General features: G+C 33.2%; 1 protein-coding gene across 2 annotated transcripts in view; it reads right to left on the bottom strand.

Annotated features, from left to right (window-relative positions):
• LOC101502055 (coatomer subunit beta'-2-like) overlaps window positions 1–9847 on the bottom strand; it is a 12218-nt gene extending 2371 nt beyond the window's left edge. For both annotated transcript variants that reach the window (XR_189290.3, XM_004486663.3), the window contains exons 1-23: window positions 9696–9847; window positions 9415–9435; window positions 9238–9299; window positions 8921–8975; window positions 8181–8217; window positions 7706–8031; window positions 7476–7607; window positions 6169–6317; window positions 5680–5748; window positions 5403–5553; window positions 5244–5309; window positions 4625–4813; window positions 3687–3827; window positions 3533–3607; window positions 3231–3407; window positions 3042–3133; window positions 2837–2953; window positions 2190–2304; window positions 1977–2048; window positions 1383–1579; window positions 1200–1293; window positions 280–386; window positions 15–144 (exon numbers count right to left, since the gene is read on the bottom strand). Coding sequence is in view for 1 of the 2 variants with exons in the window: in XM_004486663.3 (XP_004486720.1) it covers window positions 15–144; window positions 280–386; window positions 1200–1293; window positions 1383–1579; window positions 1977–2048; window positions 2190–2304; window positions 2837–2953; window positions 3042–3133; window positions 3231–3407; window positions 3533–3607; window positions 3687–3827; window positions 4625–4813; window positions 5244–5309; window positions 5403–5553; window positions 5680–5748; window positions 6169–6317; window positions 7476–7607; window positions 7706–8031; window positions 8181–8217; window positions 8921–8975; window positions 9238–9299; window positions 9415–9435; window positions 9696–9698 (2577 nt within the window). In the remaining variant the exon portion in view is untranslated. The remainder of the gene's footprint in view (window positions 1–14; window positions 145–279; window positions 387–1199; window positions 1294–1382; window positions 1580–1976; window positions 2049–2189; window positions 2305–2836; window positions 2954–3041; window positions 3134–3230; window positions 3408–3532; window positions 3608–3686; window positions 3828–4624; window positions 4814–5243; window positions 5310–5402; window positions 5554–5679; window positions 5749–6168; window positions 6318–7475; window positions 7608–7705; window positions 8032–8180; window positions 8218–8920; window positions 8976–9237; window positions 9300–9414; window positions 9436–9695) is intronic.
• Window positions 9848–11457: the final 1610 nt, after the last annotated feature.

The raw sequence follows: 11457 nt of genomic DNA, 5'->3' as shown, positions 1-11457 counted from the left end.
TATATTTAGTATACCTCGTGATTAGAGTCTCCATTCTCAAGAGGCTCCTCCTCTTCAATCTGCATGTTTCTGAAAGCTTCAACAAGGGTAACATGTGATTTTTCAGCATGGTTGATGTACTGCTCTGCTGGAGGGTAAACATTCCTAAAATAGAAATATCAAAATTATCGTAAGTAAACATTTCTTAGAGATGTTTTGCATACAAAATTTGCATCAGAACAACACAAACTGTCAAAGCTGCAAGATACAAGCAAGAAAATAAGTGTTCTCCACACTGACATTGTTTCTGCAGCTTTAGATTCAACAGCAAGTGCAACTTGCCAGTCTTCAAACAAATTTGGATATTCCTCAGGATCAGCCAATGACTCAGCAGCTTTTGGATTAACCTGCACTCAAATATACTCTATTTATCTACAGGCCATTTATTAAAATGAAAGGAATAACCAAAGAAAACAATTGAATAAGAATGGAAGTTCCTAGCCACAATATCAGGTCAGGATCTTGTAAAAAAAACTGCAGAGGATCTCAGCTCTTGACAACAAGTTATTTTATGAAAAAATATTGAAACCAAATATAGTTGAATGAGTATCTACTCTTGGGTTTTCAACTGGAGGCGTGTGCAGTTTTTTTGGAACTGTAAGGGGATGTTATTTCGAGTTATGTTAGTTTTCCCTGGAATCCTATTCTTTTGGGTTGTATTATTTTAAGTGTGTGGCTAACATATATAACATTCCTAGGATTTATTTGTAAGACAGGTATATAGATGGGAGTCATAAGGTGGTTTGACTTTGAGGGAGTTGGAGTGACTAGGAGGTCATGGGTTCAACTCCCCCCTCTGACAACATTAACAACTAATTATAACATTGGCTATTTAAAAAAATAAAATAAAAAGAGGTACAGTAGTTACACATAAATTTCAGTCCAAGCTAAATGGGAATTTTTTCCCGACCCTCCCTAGAGAATAAAACCATGTGGAAATTATTTCTATCTTGGAAATCGTTTATACCCAAGAATAAAATTTTGTAACATAGTAACAAACATTGGAATGCATATTTTCTACCCATAAATTCCTAGGAATGAATTTAGATGACTTGAAACAAAATACCCAAAAGGATTTGGATTCACAAAATATCATGCACGCACAAAAGTCGGGAAATTCCATCATAAACAAATGCGAATATATCTGAATCAGACGCTACCTTATTGAGATCTTTTCTCCAAATTGCCACTATCTCTGAGACCTTACTTGGGAGATAAGATCGAGCCATTAAAGCTGCCTCTGGAATTCGATTACTGCAAAAAGCATAACACAACTATAAATATAATTGCAGTCTGATCAATCCCTCCGCCCTTCCAGTAATGTCAGAATTCTATAACATTACCTTTCTATCAATAGTTGAAGGCAGTCTTCAAGTTTACCCAACATAAATAAGCAAAGGAATGCAACATTGTTCTTTCCTTGCTCCTTAGCAAGGGTTGCAAGCTTTGAAATTCCTTCAGCATCTCCGAAAGAAGAATATAGCAGTAAAAGCCCACTCAAATCCATTGCATGATTCAAACATTCCTCAGCCATTTGTAACTGCAAAATGGAAAATACATGAGCTACAACAGGTCAAGAGAAATACCCAACAAAACAAGAATTGTCATTAAGTATAACCAGACCAGTTTACATAATTACTACTAATTTTGACAAATAAAACATTTAACATCTTAATTATACAAGAGAATCAGCATCTAACATGCACCTGACCAAAACTTCTAACATGCAACAACACAAATAATTTGGCCATAACTAAAACCTTTTTAGTCCTTTGCACTCAAAAGCCTCAATAAGGATTATATCCATCATGTGCACATGATCATATCATCAAGGCACTCACTTCAATACATTAGGACATGGATATTTAGGAAAGAAATGAAGCTGAAGTGTTGAATAAATTACTAAAGTTGAAGATTTAAATCATATTGAAAAGCACCTTTCCAGTAGACATAGCTAATTCTCCCAACTGCTTCCATTTAGACTCACTCTGCACCTCAATTGCAATGTTCTGAAAGGAAAGAGAACAAATATTATCTATGATATAAATCAACAAATCAAACTCATGACGAGAGATGAAGATATTAGATACCCAAGTGAACAACTTTTACTAGTGAAGCAATATCTCCCTACAGACATTACATGAACATACCTTTGCAACTTCTAATCTTCCAAGCTGTATTGCAAGATCAAATCTGTAGTCAGGATCTGTAGCTACTTCAAGAGCATCCTCTATCATCCCTCGTGATTCCAAGAATCGAGCAACACTACCATAAAATCAGGTATTTCAATTAGGATGCGGATAAAATATGGCCAAATTGTAGATCTGAAACTGAACTCAGAAGTTTGAATAAACACTACATGTAACAGAACAAAATTCTAAACCAATGCAACAAACAAATCAATGTGTAATATAGATATTCATACAAGATTATGCATCGATGTCATAAAAAAATCCAAGTAAATATCTATGCTGGGCAAGTAAGAAGAGTGTCCAAAGTTCGGAATAATGTAATAGCTGTCCATACAAAATTACGAGTATCGAAAGAGTCTTTGATAAACAAAAATGATTAACCAACATTTCCCAGCAGGTTGTTGAAATATCGCAACCACACTTGCTTGGACAAACAAAAAGAAGTAGCCGGGAATGACATACTAACTCATGCACATTATCTAGATATACATAATTTCATGAAGTACAACTCTGATACCAAAAGCATTTTCTGTATATTATCATATTTCTTCATGATGAAAAGAAATTAATTAATATCTTATATTGTAATACAAGATAACTGCTACCTGTTATGATGCTCTTTAGGAATTGATGGTAGAACTTCACTGGCCCTTTCTAAATCACCACGCATCACAAGTGTCTTGTACTCGATCAAGCTCAAAAGCAGTGTGTATGCCACAACACTGAGGGATACAATCAATAAAAAGAATTAATTAGTTAAGATTACTGTAACTGGGTGCTTTAGTTAATCAAAACAAACAGTCCACTTACTTAAATTCTTTGTCAATCAAATACACCCGGCTTTGGTTTGCAAGATATCCCAACAAGTACATAGGGCGGTCCAAATGGAACATTGTAGTTACCTAAATTCATAATGTTACATCAATAGGTTTCACATGACTAGTATTTTAATGAAAAAAGTGTGCATTTATTCAATAGAAGGAGCACAAGAGTTAATACCTCTCCGCCAACACAATAATTAAGTCTCCAAGAGGAATTATTATAGATAAAGCAATCGCCAACCCAGATACCCGTCCTTACACGCTCATTCATTTCATGAAGGAGCTCAAAAGCATCTTCAACCCCTTCTTCATCTACGGGTCTTCCACTATCTATGTGTGATGCAACAACGTCACGCTGCTCCAGCGAAAGTCAAAATTATTAAAGTGCTCATCAGTAAACATCAATCAAATATCCATTCAGCAAAAGCAAACCAAAGAGAAAAGACTATAAAAAAAGGATTAAGTTTTCGGAATCCTCACATTGTACTTCAGGATGTAGAATGATGTATCACTAGCAATTGTTACTAGATCACCACTATCAGCCCAGTAGAGGTTCTGACACAAGCAAAATTAAATCAGACACTGAAAAAGACATGAAAAAAAGAACTAGATGTCATCTAATCAAAGCACTTACTTTCACATTGACATCAATGCGGTAAATCAACCTGCATTCAACCCAATCATAAAAACAGATGAAATCATTTGAACATATCGCCAGTAAAGTGCCACCAAATATTCTTTCAGCTGAAAATGTTGGTCGGACACTCTTCTTTTCCTGAAATATACATTATTTGAATTCTTATTAAATCTTCCCTAGAACATTTTTTCACATTAGAAGAGCTATAACAATCAAAGTAAAATTTGTGTGCACTTTCCGGAGTGAGAACCAAGCCGGGCAATAAAGAAAAATGAAATGGAAACATGCCTTGTTATTTGCTTGGGAGAACATTTCTCAATTGCTTCTACAAATATAGTCATTTCCTTAAGGAAAACTTATAGCTAAGCTCAATATATTTATTTCATGCTCCTTGTCCTAAACAGTTTGAGATAAACCAACAAATAGAGCAGTAATTTAATAGAATAACTCTGACTATAAACACTATTGTTATGTGAGAGAGATATCAGTCCAGGAACAGATCTATACAACTATGGAACATAGAACAGAAATAAAAAAATAATGATAGAGATCCATCAGCACTTTTAAGGGACTACTTCCTCTCTACACAAAGGCCTAAGTTTCCTTCCTCAATGACTGAATCCACTAGGATCCTCCTTTCCTTTTTTTTATCCTTGCTCCCCCATGTCTGTTATTCCTTCCCACACTCCTTGTCATATGAGCAAGATTGTTACAGCCTAGTTCCCCCTTCTTTCCCTTCCCTCTCTCATCCCTTCCTAACTTTTTTTCTCTTGAATCTTCATTAACTGTGGGGTGCCTAACACAGTACAAAAAATGGTAGGATCTAGTTCTGCTTCCCCTTTTTTAAAAATAGGGGCAATTTATTAGTTCTCATCGCCATTTTCATTTTGCAAAGTACAAGATAAAAGATGATAAAGTTTAACAAAAGTGCAAACCTGGAAACTTTTGCTGAAAATTTTAATCTTAGATGTACTTTCTCTGACAGCGTATTCTCCATCAGAAGACCAAACATACTCTAGCGCGGAACCAAATGACCTGTTTCTCCATGCCAATGCAGTGTATATAATATACTCACCATCTCCACATACAACAACGAACCTCCCATTAGGATTGTGTTTTAAACTCTGCATAAATTTGCTCAACAATCAGCCACCCAGACATAAAACAAACAAATACTGCTGATAATTGAACCAGCAGTAAGGGATCTTACTAATTTGGTTAGTCAGATTCAGATTACAAACTTAGTTCCAAACTACCAACTAATTTGGTTACTTTACATGGTTATATTACAACAGATATTAAGTCATACAATGATACAAAAAATAGAGGTCCCTGCAATCAACTTGGAATTTCAATGTAGATTAACATTACATAAAAAAATCTTTAAGTAAACCAAGTCATGATGAATATTGCAAAATGATTGATTTGCTAAACAATGTACATATGTCACTTTCCTAAAATCTGTTAAGGCTTGTATGATGAAAGCAAGAATGGTAAAAATAGAAAAGCTACACCAAAGAACGATGCATAACATTTAGGAGGATATTGACTCACTTGTGGGTAAAGATCACAAGTGCCCAACTCCTTGACAGCCAAAGGCAACCTTTCTCCATCAGCAACCTAAAAAGCATAGTACTTGGATGCGTCACTAAAAAAAGAGCTTTACACTTTTTGCTCACATATTACAAGCAAGAGGTATAATTGAGCCTATACCTCCAAATCTGCCCCTATGCTCTTTATATTGACAGTCTGAATTTCATTATGTTTAGCCCAAATAATTTTCCCACTGTTGTCCATGCTAGCTACAGGTACTTCTCGACCAAGTTTGACCATAATCGTTCCTTCGTCATATCCAATCACAACCCTGCAGGAAAGATGTATTGGTAATTAATGTAATCAGGGAGGAGTGAAGATAAGAAAACTCCATTATTCAAGCACCATTTAACTAAAATGAGGTTAAGAAATTACTTGCATATACAAAAATACTCACCGACGTGAACCTTTCAAGTATCCAATAGCCCAAACTCTTTCAAGACCATAGTTCAATGTATTCTCGAGCCTGCACACAGATTGAACAGCCAAAAAAACATTGAAATTGGTGTTATTTTTTTTTCTTTCTGAAACATGAAATGGGTGTTATTATTACCTGAATTCAGAAAGAGACAGACAATATTGTACAGTTCATTCTCAAATTCAGTCCTATCTTAAAGTTAAACCAAAATCTAGGCATTACAGTCACCAAAATAATCCTTTCATGTTATATTAGAAAAGGTGAAAAAAGAAACATGAAGAAGCAACGCATCAACCTAAATATCATAAAGTTAGCCTCATTTTATAAGGTCAAAAGTCAACCCCAGGCAAATAATTCAAGTTCGAATAAGATGAATATAATTGGAGGGTAACACAAGAGGAATATACCAAATAGAATAAACATAAAGCTCACAACTCACAAATCATTTATCTGGGCATCTCAAATTACCTGTAAGTTGTTGAGTGCCATATACGCACTGTACCATCCTCAGAACCAGTAATGATTATAGGAAGTTCAGGATGAAAGCATACAGCAGACACATTGTGTGTGTGACCATCTAGGGTCTGGACACAACTTTTGGTCTGATAATCCCATACCTGTTCAATATGTTTTATAATGTTATTTCTTTTCTGATGGGGCAAAGAATGAGGACCTATCATTTTCATATATAATAAATAATATATAAGGTGAAAACTATTGTTTATTGTAATAAACAAGAACTATTAATTACAACCGTTAGACCACAATCAATGCACCAGATTAAAAAATCTAATTTAAAAGTTCATCTGACCATATTTTAACTGCCTCCACTGTATACTACCTTTACATCCGTCCTCCCCTTCCTATGCCACCCTTTCTTCTCACAGTTTCTTCTTCTTCTCGATCTCACCACTGTGAATCGTCTCCAAATTTCTCTAAACAACATGAACTTTTCTTTGTTCCCTAACTAAATTCTGATATTAAGCATGCTATTCACATCATCAAAACTGTTTGCCCTTTTCGGTTATTGTTGTATAATCCATTTTGATTTTTTCTTTGATTGCAATTTTTTCTCAAAAGCTTCCCTCTTTACCATTTGAACCTTCCAGGAGCCTTCGTGTATGCCTTTTCTTTTGAACTGCATTTTTTCAAATTTTAATATACTCATAGGTGAGAGGCTTTGATTGGGTTCTTGGATGACTCACTGCTATGATTTTTTTGTAATGAGGTCAAGCAAAACAGACTACTCGTATGAGTTTTATAGTTTATTAATTCTGGAATAAATGTCTTAGTTGGAGAAGGCGCCAATTTTTATTTTTATGAGTAACTTTGAAAGAAATTGGTGATTTGAAAAAATGGGGATTTTTGCTGCAGGCTTGCTATTTACCACTCCAATTTGCCAATGGAATTCCACAACTTTAGTTTCAGAACATGGCTGGGTTTCCTTTCCAATTAGATTGCTTGGAAGCTTAGTATTTCCACAAAGTCAAATAGAGACTTTGCATCCATGAATGCGTATTCTTTCACTGCGTAGTACCTTGCTGGATACGTAAGGAAGAGAAGATCCCTGTGTTGAAGTCAGTGAAATGAAAATTAAGTGGAGGTGGCATTGGTCACGTAACTCATTGATTGAGTTTTTTAATCTTGATTGTTGATTGTAATCCAACGGATCTTATTGATAGCTCTCGTTTCTCACAATAAAATAGGAGTTCTCACTTGATACGCTCCTTATATATAAAATAAGTAAAAGGTGGAAACAAAAATTTAAACAAAACCTTGGCAGTGTGATCATCAGAACCGGTGATTAGATAAGGTTTGTCACCGCCTGTAAAGTAATCAACACAATTCACACCTTTCTGGTGAGCATCCAATGTAAAATTGGGATCAGGAGAGCCAAGATTCCAAATCTGGAAAGAGAAGATAACAGGTGCACCAATGCACTATACTGTGAGTAAGAGAATATAATTAAATTAAAAGTAAACAACTGGCAAGAACGCAGATATACCTTTATGGTGCGATCAAGAGACGCACTGGCAAAGGTGTTTGTGTCTTTAGGATTAAATGTCACTTGCATAACATAATGAGAATGTCCTTCAAATATCTGGGTACAAATCCAGCCTTTTTCCCAATCCCAAAGCTTTATGAGCATATCATCAGATGATGACAGCACATAAGGAAGGGTGGGATGAACTGCCACACACCTGATGTAATCTGTATGTGCTTCAAATACTTTGACTTTATCCATTGTATTGTAATTATATACACGAATAAACATATCATCAGCTCCGGCAACAACCCACTGTTTGCGTGCAACAAACTTGGCTGATCTAACTGCAAAATCACATAAAAGAGCCCCAATGGTCTTAAAAGTAAGAAATATACAAGTAAACTGTGTCTTCAAGCAAATGTATCAAGCTTTCAAGCAAAACGCATCTAGAGGAAGACGTGCAAACAGACGGACCAAAAAAAGATTCATGTACCTGGTAACTCAGTGACCTCGAAAGATTTGGCCATGGTCTGAAATAGCATAAAGTATATTAGTGATGACTGATTACACAAGCAAATCTCCTTAGAAAATAATCATTACTCATAGTAGAAGTTTGTGAAGAATTTGATTTGAAATTAAAAACAGGGGAGTCGGAAGGTATCATCTCTCACTACTGATCTACAAAATAAGATTGATTACTATCCTGATACACAGACTTAGAGACTGTAAATTTATGTAAAGTAAGATTGTTTACTAGTATTTTTTTGTGAACTTTGAAAGGGCATTGGTCATTTTGCGGAAACTATGTATTTGAATTGATGAAACAACTAATATCATCTAATTTGAATATAATATAATCATTTCTAGCAATGCTTCAAAATAAAATATCACCGAACTAACCCATTTACACAACAACTACAAATTTACTTGTTAATATTGTTCCATATTTGTTCCACACACTCAGTCATTAATTCATATTGTAGGATCAATCAATCATATAGCTGGTTGAAATTTGTAGGAAACCGTGAATAAAAAGGTCCCTCCATTCGTGAATCAACAGCTCATAATATTTAGGCACAATGCAAAAGGTCGCTTGTTCAGATATCAATCAACAAACACCCGTGTCTGGCTTTGGTGCCAATATATAGGTATCCACCACTTCATTTCTCAATTTAATGAATATCGTCTGGAACAGCATACATCATCTCAGTTTTTGAACAATTAATCACATACCTGAGATTGGTAGTTCCAGATACAGACGGTTCCAGAGTATAAACTTGCCAGAATCCTGCATTAACAAAGATAACATCAAGTAACTAAATTATATAATTAAAAACATCAACAGTAGCATCATATAACAAAAACCACTATTACTAGTTACTAGTGACTAAATCCCAATAAACCATCGTTGTAGAAGTGGAACCCAGGCAAACTTGAGACAGACATATCTAATGATGAAAACAATTACAAATATTCCTAATTATAAAGTTAGCATTAGATCATAAATTATTTTCTGCAATTAAATAACGCAGAAAACGGCGAAGCATTACCATGGTTCTGTTGGATGTAGATCCACACATTTCACTCTTTCTGATCTCTGCGCAAGCTTTCGCTGATCAAAGATTATAACAACGCGTTAGTTTAAGTAAACACAAACCGAAACATCCACACTAAGCTCGGTTTCAATAAATATAATATCAACAGATAAACATTGAAAGCAACCGTACCTTGATTTCGAGTCTGAGAGGCTGAAAATTCAAGTAACAAAAAAAAAACGAGTCAGTTACACGGTTTCACAGTAGATCCCATTGAAATAGAAATCGTAAGAGGTAACTAAGCAAATTGAGAACCTCACATTTGAAGTTAATGAAATCGAAACATTTGAAATCGGAAAAATGAATGGCGGAAAGAGATAAAAGCATGAAATCTCATAGAATTGAGTCCAGATCTAAGGTATGATAAGAATGCAGAAGCGATGGAGAATGAACGGATCGAATAAGAAGCTTACCATTGTTGTGGATTGGAGAGTGAACTAGCCTCTGTTGAGATCAATCGTTGGAGATCAGAACACGAATTCGACGAGCTCAGTGAGGAAGAGAGAATGGTGAGACAAATGTTTTTGTATATTGTAGGAGATCGTAAATACCATGGGATTGAAAGATTTCGAGTTAAATTGAGATTACCAAAATGCCACTGGATCGAACTAAGGTTGCATAAAATAAAATATATTTATGATGTTTAAAAAAATAGTGAATAATCAAATGATTGAATTTAAATAATCAAAAGGTTGAATTCAAGTAGTTAACAATCAGCTTCAATTAAGTTCAAATTATTTCAAAAGAATTTTAATTTTAATATTTTATTTATCTTTTTGTGTTTTAATTTTATTTTTTGTTTTAAAAATATGATAAATATTATCATGATTAATTCATATATTTATGAGATTTTAAATTAGATCTCAAGATAAATATTTAATTTAATAATATCGATATTTGTCGATTGAATTAAAATTTTAACACGATCTTATGATTAAATTGTTTAAGACTAAAAGAACTAGTTAGTTATTTTGGAAGAAATGAAAATTAATTAACGACAAATAAATAGATTACAGGTATATGTAATTTTTGTCCAATACTTTATATTATTAAAGTATTGTTCTTCTAAAAATCGGATTGTTGAGAAATAAATAAATATAATAATGTTACTCACATTTTCTATGATCAGTTAGTGATTAAAATCTAACTAATGCATGTCTTGCAATCAGTTTGTGACTAAGAACTAGTTAATTTTTTTTTGTTGGTAGAAATGAAAGTTAATTAACAATAAACAAAAAAAATTATAAGAGTGAATGTAAATATGTAAATCAACTTGTAATACACAATCTAATAACAAACAAAAATACTCATAAGAGCTCAATAAAACGAGGCCTTATGACCCATTTATATTAATGGCTTAATATGCTCGTAAGAGATTTAGTGTATATACACATTTACATCAATGTCTCATACAATACGAATTTTAAAAGAAAAGAAATTGTTTCCTAATTATTTTTGTAATTAATAAAGAAATTGTATAAATAAGTTCAATTGATGTCAATATTTTAAAACAAAATAAACTATGTATCCAACAAAGCCCAATAAAAAATATCGAGTCTGTTATTTCGTTAATAATAAGTAAATGAAGTGGAACAAATAATATACATGATTATTATAAAACAAAAATTAAAGTTTTAAAAACTAAAGCAACTATGTTAATAAAAAAGAAAACTAAAGCAACTATTTATAGAAAAAACTGAAGAAATTAATCTATGTATTTTAATTTAATATTTAATTTGTTTAAATTAACCAACTTATATTGATTTGAAAGACTTTTGACTTTATTTTAGTCAAAAAAGGCTTCGAACTTTTAGTAAAAAAAATGTTTTGGACTTTAAATGTGTAGTCATGACAAGGATTTTTTGGGTCAAGAGAAAACATTCATTAAAGAGAAACAAAAACTAGAGGTTGGGTCGGGCCATGGCATAAAACCTAACAACATAGACAATGTAATTGATTCAAATGATTTAAATAGTAGAATTAAATCGAACTGAATTATTTTTAAATTAATTGATTCATAAAAGTTAAGTATTAAACTGTTTTTACAAAAATAATTGATTGAATAAACTGTTTTTTTTTTTTAAATTAAAATTGAATTGAACCAAAATCTCTCTCCTCAATTTAAATCAATTTTGAATAAAAAATATATACTTTTTCTTCTTAAATAATGACCGA

Source organism: Cicer arietinum, chromosome 1 (genome assembly GCF_000331145.2).
Source record: "Cicer arietinum cultivar CDC Frontier isolate Library 1 chromosome 1, Cicar.CDCFrontier_v2.0, whole genome shotgun sequence".
Lineage (NCBI taxonomy): Eukaryota > Viridiplantae > Streptophyta > Magnoliopsida > Fabales > Fabaceae > Cicer > Cicer arietinum.
The sequence above is the reverse complement of the archived record's forward strand: the minus strand, read 5'-3'. Positions and strand labels throughout refer to the sequence as shown.